Here is a 25,959-nt window from a genome sequence, read left to right as displayed (position 1 = left end):
GCTAAGATTAGCTCATTTGCATTAAAAGCTGATGAAACAGCTCAGCACAGACACCAAAAAATTGCATCACAGTCCAGTTATATCGAATTTACTCTTGGAGCTACCGAAATTCAACAACACGAACCATTTGATATTTGGGTTAAAAAAAGACTACAAAATGGTGCACATCAAAACACAAGACAGGCAGGGCATCACCAAAATCAACCTTCCAGAATAAAAACAAGCAGGGAAAGGGATCCGTCTAAAAGCGAGGAAGAAGGGGAGGATTTGCCTGGGATGTCACGAGTGAGGAGGGAAAAGAGAAAGTTCCCCGAGATGTGGGGCCGGGAGCAGCAGCAGCAGCAGCAGCTCCCCATCCCTGCGAGAAACAGCAGGCTCAGAGGCAGGGATAGGGGAGAAAGGAGGAAAAGTTGGAAGGCACGGAAAGGGAAGGAAAAGGCGAGTTCCAGGGAGGCTGCTATCCAGGAAGAAAGCGGAGGGAGGGGCGAGGCGAGACAGACAGCGATGGAGGGGAACCAGAGGGGCATGGGAGAGTTGGCTGCTCCAGGCAGGGCCTACTCCGAGGGCTCATCCAGCAGAAGCTCTGCTAAAAATGGCTGCTTTGCTTCCACTGCCCCTTCCCCCTCCCCCGGAGCTCCCGGCCCTTCCCTCGGTGGCCCCGGGCGTGTGCGAGCCGGGGGCCGACACTCACCAGGCAGAAGAGGTTGGAATGGCAATCCTCCAGGCTGGCCCCGTTCGGCACGAAGCAGGAACTCATCCTCACAGCCACAACCCACACGCCATTATCCCACAGCCTCCGACAAGAAAGAAAGAGACAGACAGAGAGAGAGAGAGAGAGAGGGAGAGAGAGAGAGAGAGGGAGAGAGGGAGAGACAGACAGCGAGAGGGAAAGGGGGAGGGGGGCTCTGCACACGCACAAATAATAATACAATTAAATAAGGGATTTACAGACACACGCACGCGAAATAGTGGCAGGGGGAATAACCCGCGAGGAGAGACAGAGAGGTGTGGGAGAGGGGGGGGGGGGAAATATTTTTAAAAAAATAAAATAAAAAAAATTAAAGAGGAACTCAGAACGTTTTCTCGTCTTCTGGAGCTCAATCGGGGGTGTAAAGCCGCCGTGGAAGGGGAGAACAGAAAGAGGGAGGTGGTAAGTAATCCAACGACGGGAGATTAAGATCAAAATCCTCCCTGTTCCTCTTGTCTTCTCGTTCGCATAAGGAGGGGAGGGAGAGAGGTAAGGTGAAGGGGTAATTGATCCAACAAGAGAATAAAAATGGGGTAATTAATCCAGGGGGCTAGGGGTAAAAATCAGTTGACATCCCTCCTTCCTCTCTTCTCAGATGCCAAGCAAGAGAAGCAGGAAAAATAAATAATCCAGCGGGGGCAATTAATCCAGAACCCCCCCTCCTCTTCCTCCTGTTCCTTTAGTCATCAGATGAGAAAGGGGCAAATTGTGGAATGACTGGGACGGATTGGCCGTGGGAGAGAGAAAAATCCAGGCTCGTCTCTTCGGAGTCCGAGGGCAACAGGGTGTGGGGGGGTCAGATTCTTCTCCCCTGCTCCAAAAATATTCCAAATAAATTAAAATGTAAAATCATAAAAACAAACTTCAGGGGCCAGAAGCAAGGCCGGTCTGAAGAATTCGTAAAGGCAGAGCAAGAAAAATTTCCTGGGGTGTACCCCAAAAAAACATCTGCGGGGGCAGGGGAGGGGGGAAGGTATTCCTTGAGAGAGAAAGGCCGCAAAAGTCTCCTTAGCAGCCCAGCGGGGGATTAAATTCCCGTGTGGAAACCCCCCCTCCCCAAAACGAAATACTCTTCGCAGCGAGGGCGAAACCAAAATATCCTCCGCTGGGTAAAAATTCCTTCCGTGGGGAAAGGAGGGAGGGGGAGAAGGGTGGAAGGAGGAAATTGCGGGTGACCCTCGAAGTCTCTTCGGGGAAGGATGGAGGAGTCTCCGGGAGGCCGATCCCCAGCCTTTTCGGGGGAGGAGGACGCGGTAAATCGCAGAGTGTCTTCGGGGAGCCTGGTCCTCCCCAGCTGTCCTCGGGGGCCGGGGGACCCCGCAAAGTCTCTTCGGGGGAGCGCGGAGCCCTCACCGCGGGCAGGGGGACGCGACCCCCGCCAGAGCCCGGGGCGCGGGGGGGGCGGCGAGGCGGGGAGGGACCAGCTCAGCTGCGAGGCCGGTCCTTTAAAAATAAAGGGGGAAAAAAAAAAAAAAAGAAAACAAAAAACAAAAAAAAAAACCCCAACAAAACAGGGGAAGAAAAAAAAAAAAGGCGCGAGCGGGGGGGGATATAAAAAACGATCGTCTTCGGCCGGAGCGGTCTGTGCCGGGGGGGCGGGGGAGCCCCGAGACCGCTCGCTCTCCTCAGGTGCGGGTCCCCGCGGGGGCGGTGGGCGGAGGGCCCCCTCCCCGAGGCTCCTGGGCAGGGCGGGGAGGCGGCGGCCGAGCCCCGGGCTCTGCTCAGCCCGAAGGGGTCGGAGCCCCGCAATTCCCGGCGCCGCCGACACACAGGGACGCGGCGGCCGCCGCCGCTGCTGCCGCTGGCGGAGTCGGTGCCGCGAAGCCCCCGCCGGCGCGTCGCCTCCCCTCAGCGGTGCCTCTGTCGGCGGCTGCCCGGCCGCGGCATCCTGTGGCGGCGGGAGCCTCAGCGCGGGTCCCCCATGGCCGGAGCGGGAGCGGATCCGGCTCCCGGGTAATTCCGAGACCCTTTTTCTTTAATGGCGGCCACAGGGACGGCGGTCGGGGCCCCCCTGCCGCGCTCCCATTGGCCGCCGCGCCGTCACGTGGGCTCGCACCGCCATGGCCGCCGGCGCCGCTGGGGGAAGGCGGGTGCGGCGGCGGCGCGCGGCCGCCAGGGGCGTCCGGGGCGCTGCGGAGCCCCCGCCTTGCTCGTTGGGGCGGCGCCATCTAGCGGCTGCGGCCGGCGGCGGCGGGGAGGTGGCACCGCGGGTTCGAGTCCCGCTCCCGGCCGGGCCCGCGGGCCCCGGGATGGTGGGGACGGGTTGCGCTGGAAGGAGCGCGGTGGGGCGGCCCGGAGCGCTGTGGGACAGCCCGGAGCACAGGATTGTGTCTGGGATATTGCCATGAGGGAGCCTCCGCAAGCTCCCTGGGTAACGGGCTCCAGTGCTCCTTGGACAAGTTCTTCTCCGTGTTCAGGTGGAGCTCCCTGGGCATCAGTTCGTGCCCGTGGTGCCATGTCCTGGGGGTTGGCAGCACGCAGCAGAGCCTGGCGCATCTTTTGGCAGCCCTATTTCGATATTTACACGTGGGCTCACCCTTCCCTTATCCCTGCCGGGGGCTCCTGTCCATTCCAGGGCTGATCCTGGTGTGGGCCATGAAGGCGGGACTCAGTGGTCCCTGTGGAAATCCTGGGATTCTGTGCCCAGCCCAGGGCACCTCCGGTCAGCCCGGGCCAAAGTCCGGGCACAGAGTGTCCCCCAGCACAGGAACACTCGCCCTGGCTCCCCTGCCACAGCTCCCACCCCTTGGCAGAGCATTCCCGAGATCCACGCCGGCGCTTTGCACCACGGAGCAAATTCCAGAGTGAGGATCTCGGAGCCTTTTTGAAAAGATAGGCACGAATTGTGAAAGCTGACTTTAATATTTAATGCAAGCATTAATGCTCTCCCTAGTCCCACAGACAGCCTCTGTGCCAAAGCAGAGCCCAACTCCAAAGCCCAGTTTTTTCCATGCCCAGATCCATATTGTGCAGCTCAAGAGGATGAAGTAGGTGGCTTCTCTGTTACTACATGCACAGATTTGCAGAAGGACTGTGAGATTATTCAGAATTAAGATGCTACAGTGACAGTGAGAGCTATTTTTAAGAGATGTTTGGAAAGTGTATGCATCTTACTAATCCTCTCATATTACACATTAATTTTCTAGGCAATGCCTCGCATGTAAAAGGGAAAATTTTAAATTACTATATGCAGAATTTTTACTGCAGTGTTCAAGTGAAAATACAAACCAGTGTAAAGCACCTAATGTAAAAGAAAGCCCTGAATGTCTCAGCTAACCTGACATTCACATTAAAATATGATATGTTCATGCAACAGCAGCACGTTGATCACAACTATGCAACACGATGATGTTTCAAAGGCCCTGCAAATTATTTCAGGACTCCTGAACAAGACGAGCGACAACCTTCTGCAAATGTCTTGATAGAGTAGGAGGAAAGAAGGACACTCTATAAATAAACTTATCATATAAGTTAAAAAAAAGAAGTGGAGCTAGATATATTCACCAAGAGAAACTTTGAAGATTTACTCACACTGAGCCTATTTTTGTACGCCAGTGTAGGCAAGCAAGATTCTTCTTTTCATCTAAATAGAAGCAGAGTATTTTTAAACGCAGGAGATTCATTCCCTCGGTGCTCATCGAAACACGGCAGCTGGGGCCGGAGCCGGGCTGCGGGGGGAGGGCTCCGGGGGAAGCAAACCCCTTTCCAAGGGGAACAGATGGTTTTCCCCGGGCTGGCTGCAGCCCAGGGCTGGCAGGAGCATTCCTGGGTGCCCAGGGCCAGCCCCGGCCCCTCGGAAGTGCCAGCGCCACCCTGATGTCCCTGGGGAGAGGTTCTCAAGTCACTCCTGCCCACGGAGAAATGCAGGGATGTGAAGGACATCAGGGAAAGCGGGATTCGGCGTTAAGCACATCAGAGCTGGTTTGGGTTTGTCACTGAGAGCAAAGAGAATCCCTTGGTAAAAGGGATTTGATAGGTTTGGATATCCAGGACAATGGTTCTTGCAAGTCTGGATTGATTTCAGGATAATTTTCCCATTTCTGTTCCCTCAAAGAGCACAGCTCAGTGTCTGGAGGAGAGGATTAGTGTCTAACACTGGCTTTGGTGTGGCTGCACCTCCCAGTTCTGAGGACCCCAGCTCACTTCTCTACACAAAGCATTTGGGGATCTGCTTCATCAGCCCTGACACATCCATCACAATAAATCCTTCTGTAGGATCCCAGCACAAGTGCAGAACATCCAATAAACCTAAACCCAGGATAAGGAGCTGATAAAATATCCACAAAAGAGGGAAGAAAACTAACACATCAACTGGGGAATTTTGAACTCAAACTCCTCCTGGCTCAGAACCTTGCAGCTTTCCCAATTCCATGTCCAGCACCTCAGAGCAGCAAGACACAATGGAGAGCAATCGCATCCATGGCTGGTGAATTCTGCACCTGAGACACTGCTTGCCCTTGGTACTCTTTGGGAAATAAAACCTCCTGCAAAACAGAGAGGAGGCAGATTAAAAAAGAATGGAGGAAAAAAATGCTGTTGAAAATGTGCTTTGTTTTGTAGATAGGTTCTTATAGAGTTCTCATCTCTGCAACTTCCAGAAGTGCATTAAGCTGCATAATTAGCATCTGTCACATGAAGCTTTTTCCTTCCCTCTTCCTCTCCCTAGAGGGAACCTGCATAAAGAAATTTTAATATAAATTTTAGTATCTACTCTGCACAGTGCAAACATATTAGGAAAGCTACAGGCAAGTCAGTTTGTGCTCAGTCTAAGGCTTATCTTTGTGTAATAGAAACTTTACCAGGTTTTTTTAAATGTTGCTGATCCAATTTAAAAATTAACCAGTCTCTTGGAAAGACACCAGGGCTGGGGGAGAGATGGTCCCCATTGCATCAGATTTAAACCAGTGGAATTGTCAGGAACTGGGCAGTTAAAGCCAGTCCTGGAATTAAATCCCTACAACCTCACATGGAAACATCCAGCCAAAGGGATTAAGGGATGGGTGATTTCCTCTTCTAGTCAAAAGCATTTATTTTGAAAGGAATATTTATATTTTTAAAACATCTAAACAAAGTAGGAGTTCCTGTTGCTTTTTCCCTCACATCAAGAGATATTCCACTGCTGAATGTAAAAGTCAGTGCATTACAGCATCTCCTGGTGAATCTCTGCAGGCAAAAGAAGATGCTGCCTTTTGGAAATAAAGATTAAATAGCAATAAATGCAGCTTAACAATAGCAACATGACAAACAACTCTATTATCCAGCCTCTGATTTCCATTCAGACTCTCTTCTAATTTTTTGAAGTATTTCTTTTCTACTTAATTATTCCAAGAAAATTGAGATTATAGGACTGAACATACTGCCAACAACCTGAGGTATGGAGAGCAGAGTGAGTGCTTAAACTTCAGCTACAGAGGTGGTAATTATTGTAATTGGTGCATGTGAAGCAAATATATCAAGTAGTGTAGAGTTCAAACTCGTGCCAGTCAGTCTCCAGTTGGCACCAACGTTTCTGTCAGGAGGATACAGAGGTCTCAGCAGGACTTATTACTGGCAACTGTTCAACAGTTCTCTTCTCCAAATGGTTTCAAGGGGATTTGGGTGGGAAGAAAGATAATTTTTAACAAATTAAACTACCTACAAATGGCGAGCTGCCCAGAGCCACCTAGTCTGCCTTAGTCACTACTACCAAACCATTTTAAAAAAGAAGATTAAAAATATCACTGCTGGCAAAATTGCTCTAACAACTGGCTTTAACAACTTAATCAGATCCCTGCAAAATTACCCAAACACGTGCAGTGCACCATGCTACAAGTGAGTGTAAAATATGTCCAGAGTAAAAGGCAGAGCAGAACCTTCACTCAATGTGTGTGTCTCAGAAAACAACCTCGAGCTACCAGAATCCAAATATCCCTATAAGGACACATCCTATAGCTAAAAAAAATTAAAATCAGTTTTTAATTGAAAATTAGAAAGATTAGGAGGAATGGTTATTTCCCATTAGCATCTATCTCCCAGCATTTGGAAGGTGTAAACCAGAGCTCAGCTTTGCACTCTGAGCTCTCCCAGGAGCCTCTGCCCTGTGCCAGATTGATGTCCAGCTGCTTTGTTTAGACCTTGCTAAAATGCCTTTTTCAAATGGTGGATTTGTCATTTCTAGCAGAGGTCTCCAAGAGAAGATTGGAGTTTAATGCACAGCAATAAAAAGAGGAATATGAGAATTCTTGCTCTCTTTAGTGTCAGCTTTGGTTAAGACATATGAATGCACATGAATAGTCTTGTCAGAATCTCTGGGGCTACTGACATTCAAGATCTAACATATTATTACTTCTGACCAGAGCATTAGCTGCTGTGCAGGAAGGAGAAGGGAAAGAGGAGAAAGGGAAAAAGATAGGACCACTCCCTAATCAGACAGAAATTGTTATGGGTTTCTCTGGCTGGAAATCTCTGAACAGAACTTTTCTGCTGTGAAAATACAATGCTCACATTCTCCAACCTGATTGTAGAGCCTCCTTAAAATCTGCAGCAGGAAAAACAAAACCCAGCATCTTTTAATGCCTGATCTTGCTCATTTTACTCATGGAAAGGATCCTAATTGACCTATAAATAATGACTGTACAACCAAGTATCACATCCTTGTAAAGGACATGTGCTAAGGAAGGCTTGAGCATTTTAAGCTGCTGACTCTATTTTTTACCATTCCTTTGAATCACTATTTTCAGATACAAATTAGCTAAATAATTCAGTTAAAATAAGGTAATTTTCATTCCAATCTCAGCATATATCAAATCTGGATACCACTACAATGGAAAGATTAGTTCACCAGATGCAAAAATCTTCCAATGTCCTCCTGGCTGAATGAAAACGTATTTCAGATATTTTTAGTTGTTATTGTTCATCATTCATTTCTAAAGAAATTGAAAATATTCAGATATTGGTTTAATCGGTATATTTGTGCTCTGAAATTTGAGCTGAAGGAGTGCAACCAAAGGCAACACCCTGCCTTTTGTGACTGAAACCACCTTCAGAATCCATTCAGAAGCTCCAGCACATCAGACAAAGGCCTGGATTTGTTTGGAGCAATAAATGATAAGAGACCTTTACATATTTGAAGTGCAACAGATGGTCCTCCAAGGAGAACATAATGACTGGCAGACAGCACTTCGTTAGAGGGGCTTGGAATGTCTTCAGCAATTACACAGGCAGTGTTTTGGGGGGAAGCCCTGTCATCTCTGTGATTCTTCCCATGGAAATTGCTGTGATTTCCTTGCTGAGATGCTAAAAAATGGTATCCTCTAAAATCCAGGCAGGGAACTGGAAAAGGAAGCACCTTTGGCCCTCCCAAGGCTGCTCAAGATGAGGCTCCACCTGAGAAGAGAGATGGGAGTAGAGAAAAAATTAAATCAGCATGAACAGGAGAGAACTTTGGGCACATAACTGTAAAACTGTTAATCCATGGCCAAGCCTTCCATGGAAGTGTAATTCAGGAGAAAAGCCAAGGTTTAGCACAAGGTCCAGCAGACTTAGAGAAAGTGGGAAGTCTACAGGTACAACAGGCAGAATATCAAGGGGAAAACACCCAAAATACCTAAATTACTGAATAAGAACCCTTTTTTGGGGGAAATTGGTGATTTTTGAGGAGTCCCTCCTCCACATGAAACACTGTGGCTGCAGTTCTTCGGGGCAGAGGAAAGGGAGCTTTTTGAGGCTGTCCATTCTTTCCATTTTCACAGACAAGCTATTTCACAAGCCAGCAATTAATGACTACAATCTCAAAGAAAGAGCAATAAAATGCTGATTTTCCACTGCAGATGTAGCTTAGAACAGTTTAACTTCCATCTCCCCCATCCCTGTAATTCCAGGATTCATCTGTTCTGTTCTAAAACCTTCCCCACCAAACCCACTTGGAGTAAAATGTTCTGTGGCAACACAACCACAACAAAAAACGTGTCCTTTCCCAATGTAACTTCAATGTTGATGGAATCATAACTGCATTACTCCCTCTCCAATTAGCAGCAGCATTCTTTATGTTTGCTTACGAAGCGTGAACCGTTCGCTTGTCACTACAAAGCCCTTCTGTGGAGGACTTAAAAATACAGCCCCAGCAATTAAAATGACAACAACAGAGGTGCACTGGTCACATCGTGACACAAAATATCCAGCTGTTTCTTTCCAGCAGAAGGACGTGAAATATTATAAGGAAATGTTGACAGGCTACGTAACGCTGCTGGATATTCTGGGCGAAATATGGATTTCCAAGAAAGGAGGAGACTGGTGTGGAACTATGTCTAAGCTCACAGATTGATTTTTTCCACATGATCAGGATTGTCATTCATGCTTTTTATCTGTACAAATTTCCCTTTTTTCTTTGCTGGAATTAGGGATACTTTATTCTGTGAGAAATTCTCTACAGCTAAGAAAAATTTGAGGGGGGTGTCCTCAAAAATAAGGTAAAAAGTGATCTGATAGAGTTAGATCTAGAAAATCAGATTTTGAACTTACTTAATTTGGTTGTGTTAAAACATTCTAAGAGTTTATTAGGACCATAAGTCTCATTATAACAAACAGAACATCTTTTATAATCACATCTGTCTGCTGCTGGTTCCTGCCTATTCTGCTTCCCAATCAGATGGGAAGTTATTTGTAATACATGTGGGGAATTTAAAAAATAATTTAGAATATATATATAAATAATAAGAAAGGCTGAAAATGAAATGTTTCAGGTTAGTTTTTCCTAGTTAGCATTATAGGAGATAGATTTAGAGATATAAATATAGATACATTTATCCTTCCTAGTTAGCATTATAGGAGATAGGTACAGAGATATAAATGTAGATTTATTTATCCTGAAGTGATAAGGTAGCTTTGATTTCTAATAGAACAGGAGAAAATAACTGACACACACAGAACCAGCCACTCAAGGGGGAGAAAAATACCCAAACACTGTCTATAGAATCCACCTACAGATATGTCCTTGGAGAAAAACTGATGAGAAATTTATCAGGCAGATTTTTCCTTGCTGTTTCCTTCCTGGAAGTTTTTGCCTCTCGTAACAGCACAGCCATGGCAAGTGATATGTATCAGAATTCATCCAGGCAGTTTATTTTGCACATCAAATTGATTATCCATGACTTCTTAGGCAAACACAGGAATGCAGAAAACATGTCAGCTGTTATAGACAGAATATATGGGCACTGCACTCCTTACTTTACATTTACAAAGAGCAGCAGATAATGAGCTCAACCATTACCTTGAGAATAAATTTCATTTCCAAGTTCAGGAGTATCTCTGGATTTTCATCTGCTTTGTGAACCAGAACTTACAGGTAGCTCATAACATTTGTCTTCTGAGCTGTGTTTGTCTCCAGAGTAATTGTCATAAGTGGGCAAAAGCTTTGATGTCCTCATCTTCATGCCTTCGACCATGATGACCTTCCAGACTCAAAGCAATCACTGCAAAAATACAGAAGACAAGGAAAAAATTTAAGAGATAAAACCCCTGTATTTTTTCTTCCTTAAATTCCCAGAATTCATCTTCAGATTCATGCCTGTAGCAAAAAAAAAAAAAAAAAAAAAAAAATCAGGCTAAAATATTACCCTTCTGTATGTTTCATCTGAAGTAATTGCTTGGCAACAAACATCTCTTGCTCTGCAAGTATTCTGCAGTGAATTTATTCACATCAGGAGAAACACATCAGAAAGGTGTCTAGTTTGAAAGTTTCCAAATCAGATACCAGGCACAAAAAACCAGAGTGACAGAACAGGCAAGACACAACCTGGAACCATTCTGGGGACACACAGAGCATCTTTTCATCAACAGCCACAGGAAATACAAGACAAGCAAAAGTTTGGAGATCAGCAGGTTTTGACAAATCAGTAATTAATCCTGAGCTGTAATAATAATAACAACGTGTGTTTGAGCAATATGGCATAAATATAATTATTCTTTGCAGATGTTTGCTATTCATTACAATGGAAACTGTTCCATTCTGCACTGTGGTAACACAGTGGTATCAGACACCATTTTTATTAAGACACCAAGCACAAGATGCTCAATCTCAGAAGGTGAATTCCTAGACATTGGGCTGATAAAGCCATTTGAGATTCTGTAAAACATATATCATACAATAATTACATTTCATTATGTGGTTTACAAAAATCCATTCACTAAACTACAGAAGTTTGCCAGGCATTCTTTATTCCCAAAGAATATTTTCTTTATTCCCAAAGAATAACATTCATCCATGAAAACAGTCTGATGTAAATAACTGTGAGTGCTGGCAGATGAAAATTACTGGATAAAGCAAATAGTGTCTTATTGAAAATCAAAGCTACAAGTTTGAGTCACTCTTACTACTGAGATACTCACACCTGACCAGCCTTTAGGTACTGGAAGTGCCATCTGCTTTCAGACACATTGGCCTCGCTGCTGGCAGAATTCTTGCAGGATTTTGTAGTGAAATCAAAACAAATCAAAGTCTGGAAGGCTTGAAAACTTGGCCTCTGAATGACTGCAAAATGCAAAGTAAAACATGAAGTTGCAATCACAATACAGGAGTGGAGATGGAGTTGCAGCTGGAAGTTCAATCAAACCCCTTGGTATGAAGTGAGTGACCATTACTCAGTTTTGTATTTGGCATCAGACTTCAGAACCTGTGGAGCAGAAAACCAAGGAGAAGGCAAAAACTTGTGCTGGAAAGATCTGAAAGATTCAGGGAGGAAATTGGTGGGAAGTGCCCTTCCTCTCCTGCAGACACTGCACAGCCCCAGCAACTGCAGGGAACAAATAAAAGGCAGGAGAACACAGCACATGGATCCTAAAGCCACAAAGTGCTGGAAGTACAAGGGAGAATCAACCCCCCTCCTGTCAGGTAGAGCAGAGCCTGTGTCAACAAGAATCACACACTCCCACTGTTGCTCAACAGATGTACTTGAACCAGAGATAAGGCACTTCAAAACTCCAGGAGAGTTATGTGCAAAAGGTGTTGCCTCCTGTGCCTCTTTCCATGCGGGGAAGGGAACACCAGGCAGGATTCAGACACCCAATTCTGCAGTAAGGGAGGAAAAAAGAGCACAGGAATTCTTGTCAATAGAAATTGTTCAGAGTAGAAGGTGGGGGACAACCTTGTAAAGCAAAAGCACAGAGTCAATACATTTATAAATCAGAATACAGCAAGTACACTTACCACTGGAGAAAACTGAGTAAACCTCTCCTGAAGAAGGCTTTAAGCCCATTTTCCCATTTCAAACCTATATCAGCAGTGAAGTCCCATAAATGAATATTCTCTTGCAGATAAAGTGGTTGTCTTCACCTTTTGGCAGCTGCAGTAAAAACAAAACAAATCCTGCAAGGAGTTTTTACTCCTGAGAGTGATCTCCTCAAAGACTGAGGAGAAAGCAAGAGCTAAAATCACTTGCACAATCATGTTTCATAACTGCTCCCAGTCTGGTGGTATTGCTCTTTCCTGAGTACAAAAAATGCACAAACTTTTCTCCCTCTTCTACTAAGAGGGAAAAAAAAAAAAAATCTGCTTATCTTTGGATACACAGAGACTTTGGAGGAGCTCCAAACAATGGAGCACTGTGTGCCCCACTCATCACACAGACACTGAAGAAAGAGTGTGGCAAAGAATGCACAAAGTATGTAATTACTGTTTCACAAGATAATTCCATTATTAATACATCCCCAAAGATAGCATGCACAGCGCTGCAGTTTAATTAGATGGTAACTGGAGGGGGTTTGAATTTATGAGGTAATAAATATATTTTGGACTAATAAACTCCAAGGCTGAAGTGTTTATTAATCTAGAATATAAAGATTACATAGTTGATAGGAGACAACCTCAGGTTGTGCTGAGATGCCTGTTGTTTATACACTTCAAAATTAATATTTTCCTCTTTTGGGAGCAAGATTAGAAAGCCAAGATTGCTGTGGATGGTGCTGAAAAATACTAGAAACTGCCCAACAGTTCTATGTTCTCAAAGGCAAAGGCTATTTAAGTCTCAGCAGATGGTGTGGTTTTAAGGTTTCACCTTTTAATCAATTTATCACCTCCTAAACTATTCAGTACTGCAAATAAATTCCCTTCTGACACTGTCAGTGCCTCATTCTGATGGTAAAAACCACAGATTCCCTTGTAGGATAACCAGAGCCTTTACAAGACTATCAGATCTCACCTCTGTTCCCCCCAGATACTCAATTTCATCTTCATTTTCCTGCTCTTGGACTCACCTGCAAGACCACACGAACAATTTTGGTTGAATTTTTTTCCCTCCTGAACATGGTTATAGAAACTTTTTACCTAGTGCAGCACAGCAAGGATTTGGAAACCAACTGTTGTGAGGATTTATATCCCAACCAGCTGTGCCAGGAAGTCAGAGGAATCAAATGGTCTCATCTATTAACTTGTCCTCAGGTAGTTACAACTAGAGCTTTATAAATTACCCCACAGTTCAGTCCATTTAAACCACATTTCTCTGCTCTTTTGGAAGTGCCAATGCCTCACTCAGGCAAGACAGAAGACCAGGTTTGGTCCAGGAAAAAATGGGGACGATTGAACTCAAAGACCAGTTTTGCTTAAGCCAAAAGTAAATTTAGGGCTGAGGGAATTACAGAGAAAGAAAAAGGAAGCAACATGAGGAGGAACAAGCTGTGGGATCGTGCAGGTGAACCAAGACTGACGAGTGCAGAGGAACTGCTCCCATTCCTGGCTGAGTGAGGGATGCTGGACAAAACCAGGGCAAGGAATCCTGGCTGTGCCAGAGGAACTGTGGAAAAGAGGAGAGAGGCAGGACACACCACAGCTTGGATTTACTGGGGAGGAAAACCTGCTTCTCTGAGCCAGCCTGTGCTGGGTGCCAGCAGGATGAAAGTATCATGACCAAGAGATTTAAAGACATTTCAGAAAATGTTTATAAGGAGCTTAGGTGATCCAAACAGAATTGGCTGTGTGTAGATACAGATTCCAGGGTGTTCCACAGGTTCAGGGCAAAGGCCTCAACACTAATTCATGAGAAGACCCTACAGATAAATCATGGAAGGTGACAAAGAACCATTCCCAAAGCTGCTGCTCCTTCATTCCCAGGCTTACATCCTCTCACCAAGTGAAGCAAGTCACAGAACCAAGTTTCCAATATTAAATCTCCAGGCAGTGTGTTATTCATACAGCTTATGGAGATGTCTTTACCCTCTGGAAAAACAAAGTTTAAGAAAAATGGCTCCATCTTTGGGGAACAGTTTAAGTCTCAGGATAACTACATTAGGAAATCTAACTCTATTACTTTCTATCTTCCATTTTATTACAAGATTGGTAATAGGAAATTACCAAATAAAATTGGTATTTTACTTGGTAATTTTTTTCCATGGGCCTCGTCTAATATGAAAGATGGTGATCATCAAATTTATTCAAGTTTTCCTGTCAACAACATCATTAACCAAATCCCTCAATTTCAAAGTAAATAAAAGCATCTGGGCTTCTCGCACAGCAAGACTGACTTGCATATTTAAGCCTCATATATAGATGAATCTGCACTGGACCAAATTTGCATATTAATGAAGGACTAATTGCTCTTTGCAGTCAATTTTATGCAGATGAATTTACTCCTCTCAGTACAATTTTCATAATGTTCGGAAAGAACCAAAAAAAATGTAAAACTTTGTAAAAGTACACAAATGTTAGACAATCAAGGAAGAAATATCCTAATGGCTTCCAACAGCTTTACATTAAATTGTATATAATTCATCTTTTATACTGTTGCTTTATTTTAACAGCCTCCCACAAAGAACAGAACAATCCATGGAATAACTTCAGCCTATTCCCCCTCCTCGGTCTCAAATTTTAACAGCTTGTAATAACCCATTATATGATCCAGTTTCCAGCTGGAAGGATGGAGCCTGAATTTTTAGGAGAAGTTAAATTTGCTAAACAGGAATTTATTTGCTCCCAGACATCCTCATGCCACAGGACAATTAGGACAGAGTTTGTCCCACACATTTTTAAGGTGGTTTCTATCCAGTTTTGCACTATTAAGGAAAAAAGGCCCAAATCTTTGTTGAGCCTCCCCTGAGGTAAAGTAAAAAATACCAAAAGAAGGAGAGGGAAATTCATGGGAAAGAAAAACATCAAAAAATGCTAAGGAGAAAATGATAATAAAGGGGAAAAGATATGGAAGTAGAAGAGGAAGGGAAGTGGAAATGGAAGGAGACAAAAATGATCCCTCAATGTGTTTATTCAGGTCTGGCTGAAAAGAAAAGAAGGATGTAGGAGAAAGTTCAAGGCAAAGTAAACAAATAAAAGAAAACATGCAGCCACAAATGTAGCCACAAAAAAGAAAAAGAACAGGAAAGATAATGAAATAAGAAATAAGTGAGAATCAGAGAGCACAGGATACATAAAGAAACAAATCAAAGGAAATACAAACCCCAGAGTTTTTCCTCATTCTGCCAGAACAGAAGGGCAGAGTTGGTGGGAACGCTTCAGGAATCTGAATCTGCATCTATGGCCTTCCTCCTGCCAAAGGAAAAAGCCTTCTTTTAACTGTGAAGACTGATAACCATAATATTTATATGTATCATAAAATCACTTACAGAGGACCATTTTAATCAGAAAAGGAATTGCATAAAAGAAAGTTACAGCTTTAAATGACTTGGAGGCCTTTTGTAGAAGGAACATGGGAACACAGTTCACCTTCCCCACATCTGCCATGTCTTTGATTGCATTGTTTGTCCTTCTCTACAGCTTTTGCTGTTTTAACATCTCCTTTTTGAGGCAGAGAGAATTCACACAGATATTGGATTGGTTTACAGTGGCACCAAGAAATCTTTTGTGGTTTTACTCCATTACTTCTCTAATTTCCTACTATGCCTCTTCCTGGACCATGCTGAGCTTACAGATCTCCTATGATCCCACAATTTGGCTCCAGAGAAGCAACAGTTCATAAAAAAACTGTCATGACCAAAATAAAATAATCCTCAGAATGAACATCTTTTGACTGTGCTGTTGAGTTCTTCCAAAGAAGAGCCAGAAAATCAGCCAGGAGGTCACTGTGGCATCTCTCCTTCTGGTCTTTCCCACCTTGAGGACTGAAGAATTCTTCTGGGATAAAAATCACTCCCCCATGAGCAATAAAGGCAATGGGTTTATGGAGGTAAGATCTCATTGCATGGAGAAAAAGGGGGGAAAAATGCTTTAGGGCAGAGGAGCTGGCAGAAAATATCAAACCAAGGGGAAGGACAGGGAAAACAACAAGAGGCTTTCACTCTAGCACTCAAAAAAAGAACAGGCCACAGAACAAAGACAAACAGAGTTACAAAATAATAACAGGAATAATTGGAAAAGAATGCCAAATACTCCACCAGGAAAATACTGGAATGCTACTGCTGAAGAATCCTCAGTGAGAAGCAGGACTCAGTTCAGCTGGGCAGCCTGGAGGTTTGGCTCTTAGAAGTTGTTTGACAACAAATTACAGCTCTTTGTGAGTACTTGGAATTCTGGATTATTAATTCCAACTGTTTCCCTGTTTTACTCATAGAGGAGAAGGAAGGGAAATGTTTCTCCTTGAAAATCTCTGTACATTTGGAAACCTGCTCTGGGCACTGCCCCTCTTTCCCCAGAAATGTCTGGTTCAAGGCAGTAATGCTGTGTGAATGTAAACAAAGATAATTTATCAAAGCAGAACAAGATGTTCCACCCAAAATGATTTGCTTTCCAGTGGCTGAGATCCCTACTTCCAATCACCAGCAAAGGTTAACCTGACCAGATTTAATTAACCACTTAATACAGTAATAAAGATGCATAAATAAGGGGGGAGGGAGCTCATAGAGGCAAAGTGAATCCAAATAAATCCCTCCAGCAAGCACAAAGTCTGGGCTCTTATCACCTGATTACACTGATGTAAGAATTCCAAAGTTTTTAGATCCACTGGGCAGAGCTTGTTTTAATTATTATTAAACAAACAGCAGAAAGAAGCAAGAAACCACATCCCTAAAATTCAATGATAAAGTGAACCCAGTGATATTTCTTAGTACTGTGTTTCAATTCATAAATAAAGTCAAGTGGTTTGTACAGATTATTTGAGGAGTATAGGAAAATAAACCACTATTTCCTTATATATATATTTATATATATATATATATACATGGAGATATCAGACAGACATTCTCAAGACAGACTTACTATTTTCAGTGAAAAAACCAGTCACATTCTGAAATATTCCCTAGTAATGAAATAAAAGCCTTCTATTACAACAATAAAGTAATTTGCATGTACTAAATGCCATAAATTGGGAATACTGCAAAATATTTTACATTTCAAAGAATGTTAGGAAATATTACTGGCCCTGGATCCCTGGATAATGTGTGCAGCACTTGCTGGTTGAGGCAGGCTGTGCTCAGAGTCACCAAATATTGATTATTAAAGAGGAGGACTGGGCATCAGCCCTTCCATTTTCTCTCAGTAAAGTTTAGACATCCCTTAAAAATAAACAATTCAGTGCAAACCAACAGATCTGCTATTGATTCATTCTGTTCATAAAAAGTAACAACATCGTGGTAAATTCAATCTAGTCAATGAGAAGTTTATGAGGCTAAATATATCAAAAGGGCAATGAAAGCTAATATATAGTGATTAAATAACAATCTGTGAGGAAAAGACACCCAACTTTCAACTCCAGGGCACTGGAATCATCTCCTGATGAAAAATAGGGTTTGAATTGCTTCAGAGGACACTGCAGCCATTTGCCCTTTGTAACAGCCTGGAAGTTCACAAGGCAAGATTAACTTATCATTTAACTGGAGTGGATCTCAAATAAAGTTTTTTGATTGAAATCTCCATTTCTGTGCCTCCTGGCAGTGCCAATATTGCTAGAACAGGACATCAGCTGCAACACCAGCAACTCTGGAATGCACTGCCATGAACTGTAAATCAGCTCTGTCCTACTTTAATATTGGTTTAACAATAAAAACAAGAACTTGGATGTTTAATATTTAAGTAGTACAATTATCCCTTTAGAACTGATCCAGGAGGACCCTTCATGGGTAGACAGTGTGAAAGAACAATGGAGGGAATGTGGATTTGCTCCATGAGGAGGGTTTGATTTGTAGGGCCCAGCTGAAAGGTGAATTTGTGTGTGCTGAGGGGGTGCCACAGGACCCTGCAGAGGGGAAATGTGTCCCACAGTGCCAGGGACAAAACTGAACAGCAAAGCTCAAAGCAGGGAGCTGGGAAGAGCATCCCTGACAGGGACTGTCCCCAGCTGGCCAGGCTGGTGCCTTGCTTTGCATGGCCAGACACAGGGGTGCCTTTCTCCAGCACTGTTTGGGAAGCCAAGGTTAGAGCAAGTAAAGGCTCCCTTTCCCTTTTCCTCTCCTTCCTATCTTTGTCACTTCAGGCTGAGTGAACACAGAAAAATGTCCGGTTTAGGGAGGAACACTTCAAACATGAGCTCAGTATGGGCCCTGAACAGAGAAGCAGGAATGCTCAGGTGCCAATTTCTGTGTTTTGGGGAAGGTCAGAGAGGAAGAGCTGCACCTGCAGGATCAATCACTGCAGGGGAATCTGGGTGCAAGGGCCCCTCTCTGCCAGCCCCGAGGACTCTGCTGTGCCACCAGGGGGTGGCCAAGTGCCCACACCCAGGAGCTGTGGGTGCCACGGGTGACATGGCTGGAGCACACGTGTGCAGGCACTTGTGAGGAACAAAAGCACAGAATTATTTACCACTCACACAGATGGGTAAGTCCACTCTGGAGATCTCTGCAGGCTTGTGAAATCAGGATGACGTGTCTGGAATTCTTCCTCTGCTCTCCACTGCTGAAGTAACTCAGGCAAATGCAAGTTGGCAGCTCCTTTAAAGACTCCAATTTAGCCATTTTACATAATAACTTTCAGCTGCATTAAACACAAACACACCAAAAAACCAGGTAGCACCAACAGTGAAATCTAAATTTGGATTACTCACAGAGAAAACACACAAAGTCTGAATGATTTTGCAATTGAATCAGAAGCAAACTGAAGTAATTTTTACACTAAGCTGGGCTGTCCATGGGACACATCAGTCTGCACCCAGAGGGAAGTGCTAGGAGCAAATGTCTGCACTTCCTGAGGCAGCTGAGGGATGGCAAATACAGCCACACACCTCTAGACCTACTGGTTCCTCCCACATCCAGAAAAATCCACTCTCCTGGGGCATTATAAAGCCCTCCTGAGAACAGCCCTGCCAAAAGCAAAGTGCAGATTTGTGTATTAAAGAATCCTCTTATCCCATAGCTCCTGCTGAGGGCATGGCTGTCCCACTCCTTGGATATTCATTTATTTGTTGCTGGGCATAAGAAAACCTGAAATCATAACTCTCAGATTAGATTCATTTGGTATTTCAATTTCCAATCTGAATTTCAATTAACTCTTTTACTTCAGCATTGCATTTTATCATGATGAATTACTTGGAGGAATATACAATACAGAAGCTCTATGGAGTAACTGAATGTAAAAATATTTTCTTAGAAACTTCCATTTCTTTTTCTCCAAACTGTTAAAATAGAATGTACAGACCCAGTAACAGAAATATGAGGTGACAGAAGATAATGGGCCAGATCCTGATGAATCCACTCCATTTTACAGGCACAGAAAACTAAACTGGCCTCAGCTTGACGTAATTGTTACATCTCAAAAAAGAATGATAGACATGAAATGGCAAAAAGGCTGGTGAGCCAAATTTATCTGACTGGTTTTGGGTTTATTTTCTATTATTCCCTTTCTATATTTTCAAAATATTCTTTAATGCTCTTTCTTTTCAGAAGGAAATGTAAGTCTATCAAAATAATATTTACAAGCTCAGCTGCAACATTCTCCCTGGTAATTCAGCCTGGCTGTGTGTTGCTCTTTGTGAGGAATAGTTCTGCTTGAACTCTCCACAGAGAAGAAAACAACTCTGTTTTCCTGATATACTTCAGATTCCAATTATTGAAGTGCAGGATGGAGAAATGAATTCGATAAAGGCAAATGTGGAATTCCTACCTGGCTGCTGTGATGAGCTCGCTGGTAACTGATAAAGCTGTGAGTGTGAAAAGAACTTTAATGAGAAATGATATTGACCTAAGTGCCTGTGTTATCAGCACTACTGCATTTAAAATAAATGAAATTTAAAAATATTTAACTTGCACTTCAGCAGTGTCCACTGGCAAATATTTTAGTTTAATATCTACCTCTGACTTCTATTAAGATACCTTTAGATGAGATTATCAAAAGCAATTTCCATCTTAGTTTCCTACAGTCCCATAACTTTTTATGCTCTTATAATTAAAAACAATTCCACCTTCTTTCCTCTGTGGAACTAATTCAAAGACAGATGTAACACACATTTTTTGCCACCTCCTCTCTAAATTGACAACATTGTTTCTGTGCAGCCTTTCAGAAAGTTTCCAGCTGCAAACAACAGTGCCCAGAGCAGAGGGGCTGCTGTTCCTGGTTATTGCTGGAAGAAACCTCAAACTACAAAGTAACTCTCGTGATTAAGATGAACTATCAATAATGATCTATTTTTAAGTGCAGCATCCTATAAATCCTCCTAATTAGTAAAGTAGATGTCTTCTTTTCAGCAAGCAATCCCCAGCCTCCCTCCTTATTTCTTTCCCTGAATTCATTTCTGTTTGCACCTGCTGGCCCAGCCACCTAATGACAGATTCTGGGTGGAAGGGAGAAGCTGGGCCATAACCAATAATTTCATTGGAGTTCAATTTGAAGGATTTGCCTGCACCTATTTTCTCTGCTTTATGAAGAATGTTGGTGCTGTTTCCTCCTCTGTGGCTCTGCTCTCCTGTCAGGAGATGCAACAACAGCAACAAGAATTTCACACTGCTCCCAGCCCATCCTTCACTGCTGACTCCACTGGAATCCAAGCTGAGATTCTCCTGGAGGGAAAGGACCATCAGGATAAAGAGGGAAGGAGTGATTTCCAAATCTGGGCTGAAAAACTGATAAAAGTCAAAAGAATTTAGTTGGTTGCTAAAAAGGACTCCTTGTAAAAGAAAGGTTAGGAAATATTTCTTTAGAACACAAAAATAACAGAACTACTTTTGCTATGAAAAGCCATGGAGGAGGAGGAGGAGGTATTCCTGATGGAATTTACCTAAATCTTACTTCAAAATCCATCTACTCCCTAAATCAAATCAGTTACTTTCCCAAAAATCTTCCTGAATGAAATTCAGTCTCTGGATGAAAAATCCTAAAATTTGGGGATGGAATCAAAGCCATTCTCTACCTTGAAGGATTAAACAAGATAGAGATGGATCCCAAACTGTGCATGTTGAAACTCAACAACATCCAAACCATCCCAGCTCTACAGCTCAGGTGTTCAAAGAAATCCACATTTCCTCCCCTCACCTGAAACACAACAAACCTTCAAAATATGTTCTGAAGCTGTCACACCCTGAATGTCAAGTCAGGATCAGGCAGAATTATAAATTTACCATGTTTATCTCACAATGAACAGTAATTTGGGTGAGTGTGTAAAATTGGATTTGTATAAATGAAAACAGTAACCAAAGGGGAGGCAAACAGGCAGCTAAAGCCCTGAGAGAGGAGCTTTGGAGAGAGGAACTGCACAGCATTTTTATGTAACACGTGGGGAAACTGTGCAGCATGGGAGTTTTGAATGTTAATTCTGCAGCTGTACTAAATCCAGTGTGTCAGACTCTGTCTGCAAGCAAGCCAGATTTAAGGAAGCACATTTTTACTGCAGCATTGGAGGCTGAAAAATGGTTAACTTGGTTAAGTTCACCTGGAGGAAGCTTATCTAGGAGTCCAAGGTGAATTCCAGTATTCCTTCAGCGCTGTTTCAATTCAGAAGTAGCTCTTCCTCAAATAGTTAAGTACTTTTGTAAGTATTCTTTCATTAATTCTTTCCATTAATGAAGAAAAGCATGGCATGAGCTAGAACTCTTCAATTAAGATAATCATTATCATAAACAGATGTTTTGTATGACAGCTTGAAGGATCTGGGTGTGCTGTGATTTAGTTCAGAGAGTTGAGTTCAACTCAAGGCTTCCATTAAATAACCTCAGCCTCATCTCTAACTGTACCCATCACAAAATCACCATTCTGAGGGACAGAACTGGACATGTTTGGGGGCTTTTTTTGGTGACAGAGATGTCAACAAGCTGCTGAGGCCTGGGGTTCAGCACAGCAGGCAGGAGCAGGGTACAGGCAGTGAGATAACACACGGGCTTAACAAGCACCCCGTTATCTCCCTGCAGCAGGCACAGGAGCTGGGCTGGCCCTCACCCACCCCACGGGCTGCAGACAAAGGCTGGGCAGGGGGAAAGCCAAGGAGCAGCTTCTCATCCACCTCTAATAACACTGGAAACAGCACACAGCCGTTGATAGGGCTGGGATGGAAACGTGGAATGCACAGGGGAAGTTCTTCTGTGGAAATGAACTTGTTCCTTTGCAAACGTGGTCTTGTCAAAAACTCATCCCTAAAATTCATCTCTGCATTTCCTCCTAAATCATACAAGCCTGGCCACTGTGCTTTGGCTTAACTGAAAACAAATGGTTAAGTTAGTAACTGCTTTCCAAAACAAAAATAATTTCCAGAGTAAGGAGTACTTTAGTTTCACTTTGCCTTCTAAATTAGTGTCTCTGTCTTAGGTTTTACAGCCTAATTTTACAGACATAAGCAATTCCTTTTAAATTTGGTAAGACATTCAGTCAACTTCAAGCAAAAAAAAAAAAAAATCTTCATACTTGTAAAGTGTTATAGGCATAATCTGGATAATCTTATTACATGACAAACATGGTCTGATTCATGGATAACAGCTCCTAATAAACGAACACACCCCTGGTAAAACAAAATCTTTTGTTAAAAAAGAAGCAGAAAAGCCCCCCATATCCTTAAGAGAATTTAAAATATCATCACCAAGCTAAAAACAGCAAGTAAATATTAACTCTGTCAAGTGCAAAACAAGTTTTATTGACCTGTGAGGTAAATATTGACTGAAAGGAAGCAAATATTTATGTGCTGATGTTGAGGGGACGAATCCCCTTCACCACAGCAAACAAGATTTTGCCTACTCCATTTCTGGGTTTGTATTTATTCCAAAAGTTCTGAAAGGAAATATTTCCTTTTCCAGACATCTGCTTTTTAAAAACAAAACTGTCTTTCCTCAGTGACTAAATTGGATGTGCACCCAGAGGGTTGGAATATTGTACAACACACAGGTCTGACAAATTGCTTTCAGACACAAAACTCACTTGACTAAAACCTGACCAGACAACAACATCCAGGACCCCTCTCTGATCCCTGAAAAGGTAAACAGAAAGTCGAACTCCATTTGATGAGTTATGTTAGAAGATTAATTTGGGTTTGGAACATAAAATGTGTTGCTGTATATCACACACACACACATATATATATATTATATATATATATATAATGGTGGGATTGCCAGGGCTGTCCTGCACAGGGCCAGGAGTGGGACTTGGATGACCCCAGTGGGTCCCTTCCAACTCTGGATGTTCTTTGATTTAACAAGGAAAATACAGAATAATAATTAAGGATATAACTACTGGCAGGTATTACAAATGGAATATGAATTAGCAAACCCATCTACTCCTTCCTGGTAAATCCCCTCATGTTTACACACACGAGACTTCACTGTTCAACTGAACGATTCACGCGGGGATTCACACGTTCAGACGAGCAAATTAGAAGAGAAAAACCCCTAATTTTGAGAAACTTCAAAGATCCTATTGAAAATTCTGGCACCTTTAAGGACACCCATTAGAGAATCCACACGTCATGATCATTACATCTGCTGACCTAAATACCTCCGTAATGGCCTAACAGCAGCAATTACCGCACACCTCCCGAAATTCCTGAACATCTGAATAATTTCTGAGTCACCGCACTGAGCAGATCCTCCCGTGTCACTACAAGCAAAGCCCGGTTCAGGAAACAGCTTCTCCACTTGGTCCTGATGACCACGGCAGGCGCTCCTTCCTGCAGATAAAGACAGAGGCTGAGCACCCTCCTGTGCAGGGAGCAAAAACTACAGCTGCCCTTTGTGGCTCCGCCGGCTGATTCTCATTCAAGGCTTTATCTTTGCCTAAAAAAAAAAATAAAAATAAAAAAAACAAGACTCCGGGATCTAATTGAGCAGCTTTGGAACAATGACATGACAGCACTGCGGTGGAATTGCCCTCAGTTTAGAATGACTTCACAGGAACGAGCAGGCTGCTGTACACAGAGGGCTTGAAAGATTTCTGGAAACCTCGGGGAACGGGGTGATGTCATTGCAATACCAAAATATCTGCTTCGAATTCCTCCCGAGTCTCCTTGACAAAGCTTGGAGGAGCGGAGTTCAGCAGTGAAACTCGGCCATCACCTCAGGGCTGTTTTCAGGGCTCCATTCTTCACTGTCTCAGATACAGGAGCTGTTTGCTCGTGCTCGAAATACAAACTGAAGCCACAGCGTTTGGAGAGTTGCAGGAGACAGTTTTTGAAAGATGGAGCACTCAGAGCTCAGGAAACATTCAGATTTTAAAGGTTGTTTGAGCCTCTTGGCAGGACTTCCAAATCCTTCAAACAGTTTAAACTAAACCCTCCTAATTTTGCAGAAGTCTTACATGCTCAAGCAGCATTTTGGGTAAAATGAAGACAAACCAATAAAGCCTTTGAATATTCAGGACATTCTGCTATCCTACAGACTCTTACCAAAAAGCCTATTTTTTTAACATATCATTAACTAAAATTGCTTTGCCTGTCTCTGAGATCAGCTCCTTTAAATTCTACCCCAGATGATGCTGCACACCTCCTTTTAAAGCACCAGTTCCTTCTGATGAAAAAAAGCTGATACAAAAGGTGAAGATTGTAATCCCTTAACCTGCTCAGGTTTCTGCAGAGCTCCTTTAGGACACAAAATATATTCTTCTAATATTTCTGCCCATAGAACAAGCTCTCAGCAACTTCTAGCAGAGAGGAACTGTTGCTGCAGAGGTCAATAGTGAGCTGCCAGGGCATCCCAGCCAGAGTTCCACAAAGATCAGAGTTTGTTCCAATGTTTCCATGGACTGAAAAAGCCCAGGAAGAGCAGGTACACACTGATGGAAAGCGCTAATTGCACCAATTAAGGAGGTACCACCTGTTCCTGGGAAGATGAGAAAGTCTGGGATACTTCTGGGTGTGTAAACACCTGAAAATGCGCCTGGGCACTCTGTGAAATTTATTGGCATCCTGGGAATAGAATCCAAACACAGACTGGTAAATTTATCACCAGGTATTCCATGACCTAATGTGTCCAATGCCCATGGGAAAGGGCTTCCAATTTTCTGTGAATAATCTCCCAAATCTCTCTTGTGTCAGGAGTTAGTAAATCCAGAGGTCATTAATGGCACTAGGAAAACACACCTGTTAAATAACAACATCTCTGAAGAGTTACACACCTTCTAATGAGCTGTGAATTGGAGATAAATCAGCAAGTGACCTGCATGAACAAACACCATTGATTAATAAGCTGCCACGAATTAATTTCATATTTTCAGTGCATGTGGCAATGAGAAACAGTTTGAGAACAACATGGATTTAAAGTTACATTTGTACTTTAATGCATTTTATAATTACAAAAAAGAAACAGCTGAACAAATCTTTTATATTTATACCCTTCCAAGCGATGTACAGAAGGCATGCATAATTTCCAATCATAAAACACTATTTAAAAATAAAAGATTTATAATTGCTTTCCCTGATTTGAGAAGCAAATTAAGATTTTTTTCACATTGTCCTTCATAATCCAAACACGATGTGAGTGAGTGACTGAGCAAAGAGTGGGAGAATGAACAATATGGCACAGCAGAAGCCAAACACAACAGGTTTGTGTTATCCTTGGAAGGATGGGGACATGGCCATAACATTTTTTGAGTGTTTCCTGCCAGGCATCTGAAATCTGCATCGGTGCTGCTACTGAGCAGTATTGAGATAATTAGAAAGAAAAATTACACAAATGAGAAAGGTCTTCTGACTTCAGAGGGCCTACAGGAACAGGAACATGTTTAATACTTAAAGTATATTTGTAATAACCAGCCCAGGTTTCTTCCAATCCATCAGCCACAGCCTGAGCAAAACACAGAGGATATGTGACCTGAACTTTCCAGTCGGGAAATTCTAGGCACAGTTTCCAAAAACATCATAAAAGCAGACCAAATTGCCTCCTCAAAACCTACCTCC

The 25,959-nt window shown here is 43.0% G+C and overlaps 2 protein-coding genes and 1 long non-coding RNA gene across 6 annotated transcripts in view; all 3 read right to left on the bottom strand.

Annotated features, from left to right (window-relative positions):
- Positions 1 to 2,149, bottom strand: part of MED13 (mediator complex subunit 13) — a 57,505-nt gene extending 55,356 nt beyond the window's left edge. Inside the window, exon 1 of the mRNA XM_036394970.2 lies at positions 692 to 2,149. Within this exon, the coding sequence (XP_036250863.1) occupies positions 692 to 757 (66 nt within the window). The 5' untranslated portion in view covers positions 758 to 2,149. The remainder of the gene's footprint in view (positions 1 to 691) is intronic.
- Positions 1,776 to 3,244, bottom strand: LOC129046913 (basic salivary proline-rich protein 3-like). Its single transcript, XM_054517057.1, has 3 exons — positions 2,805 to 3,244; positions 2,309 to 2,721; positions 1,776 to 2,191 (listed from the first exon to the last, which is right to left on the bottom strand). The coding sequence occupies exons 1-3, from the start codon at positions 3,242 to 3,244 to the stop codon at positions 1,776 to 1,778; spliced, it is 1,269 nt and encodes a 422-aa protein (XP_054373032.1).
- A 347-nt stretch (positions 3,245 to 3,591) lies between these two features.
- LOC118694244 (uncharacterized) lies at positions 3,592 to 23,905 on the bottom strand. 4 transcript variants are annotated; one of them, XR_008508759.1, is made up of 7 exons: positions 23,601 to 23,905; positions 18,466 to 19,791; positions 15,166 to 15,254; positions 11,931 to 12,066; positions 11,114 to 11,397; positions 9,996 to 10,197; positions 3,592 to 8,113 (listed from the first exon to the last, which is right to left on the bottom strand). It is a non-coding gene; the product is annotated as an uncharacterized LOC118694244 (long non-coding RNA). The 4 variants fall into 4 exon arrangements; XR_008508760.1 differs by lacking the exon at positions 23,601 to 23,905 and having other exon boundaries at positions 3,592 to 5,232; positions 7,844 to 8,113; positions 18,466 to 20,834; XR_008508758.1 differs by lacking the exon at positions 23,601 to 23,905 and having other exon boundaries at positions 18,466 to 20,834.
- Positions 23,906 to 25,959: the final 2,054 nt, after the last annotated feature.

The sequence above is a fragment of the Molothrus ater genome, chromosome 21 (genome assembly GCF_012460135.2).
Source record: "Molothrus ater isolate BHLD 08-10-18 breed brown headed cowbird chromosome 21, BPBGC_Mater_1.1, whole genome shotgun sequence".
NCBI lineage: Eukaryota > Metazoa > Chordata > Aves > Passeriformes > Icteridae > Molothrus > Molothrus ater.
Note: the sequence above shows the minus strand (reverse complement) of the source record. Positions and strands in the feature narration are given on the sequence as shown.

What these genes read in the sequence shown, in the direction of transcription:
- LOC129046913 (XM_054517057.1), bottom strand. Translation starts at nt 3,244, where the DNA reads ATGCGCCAGGCTCTGCTGCGTGCTGCCAACCCCCAGGACATGGCACCA. An exon ending in CGGCGCCGGCGGCCATGGCG is followed by an intron (nt 2,722 to 2,804) that starts GTGCGAGCCCAC and finishes CCGCCATTAAAG; the next exon opens with AAAAAGGGTCTCGGAATTAC. An exon ending in CGCTCCGGCCGAAGACGATC is followed by an intron (nt 2,192 to 2,308) that starts GTTTTTTATATC and finishes TTATTTTTAAAG; the next exon opens with GACCGGCCTCGCAGCTGAGC.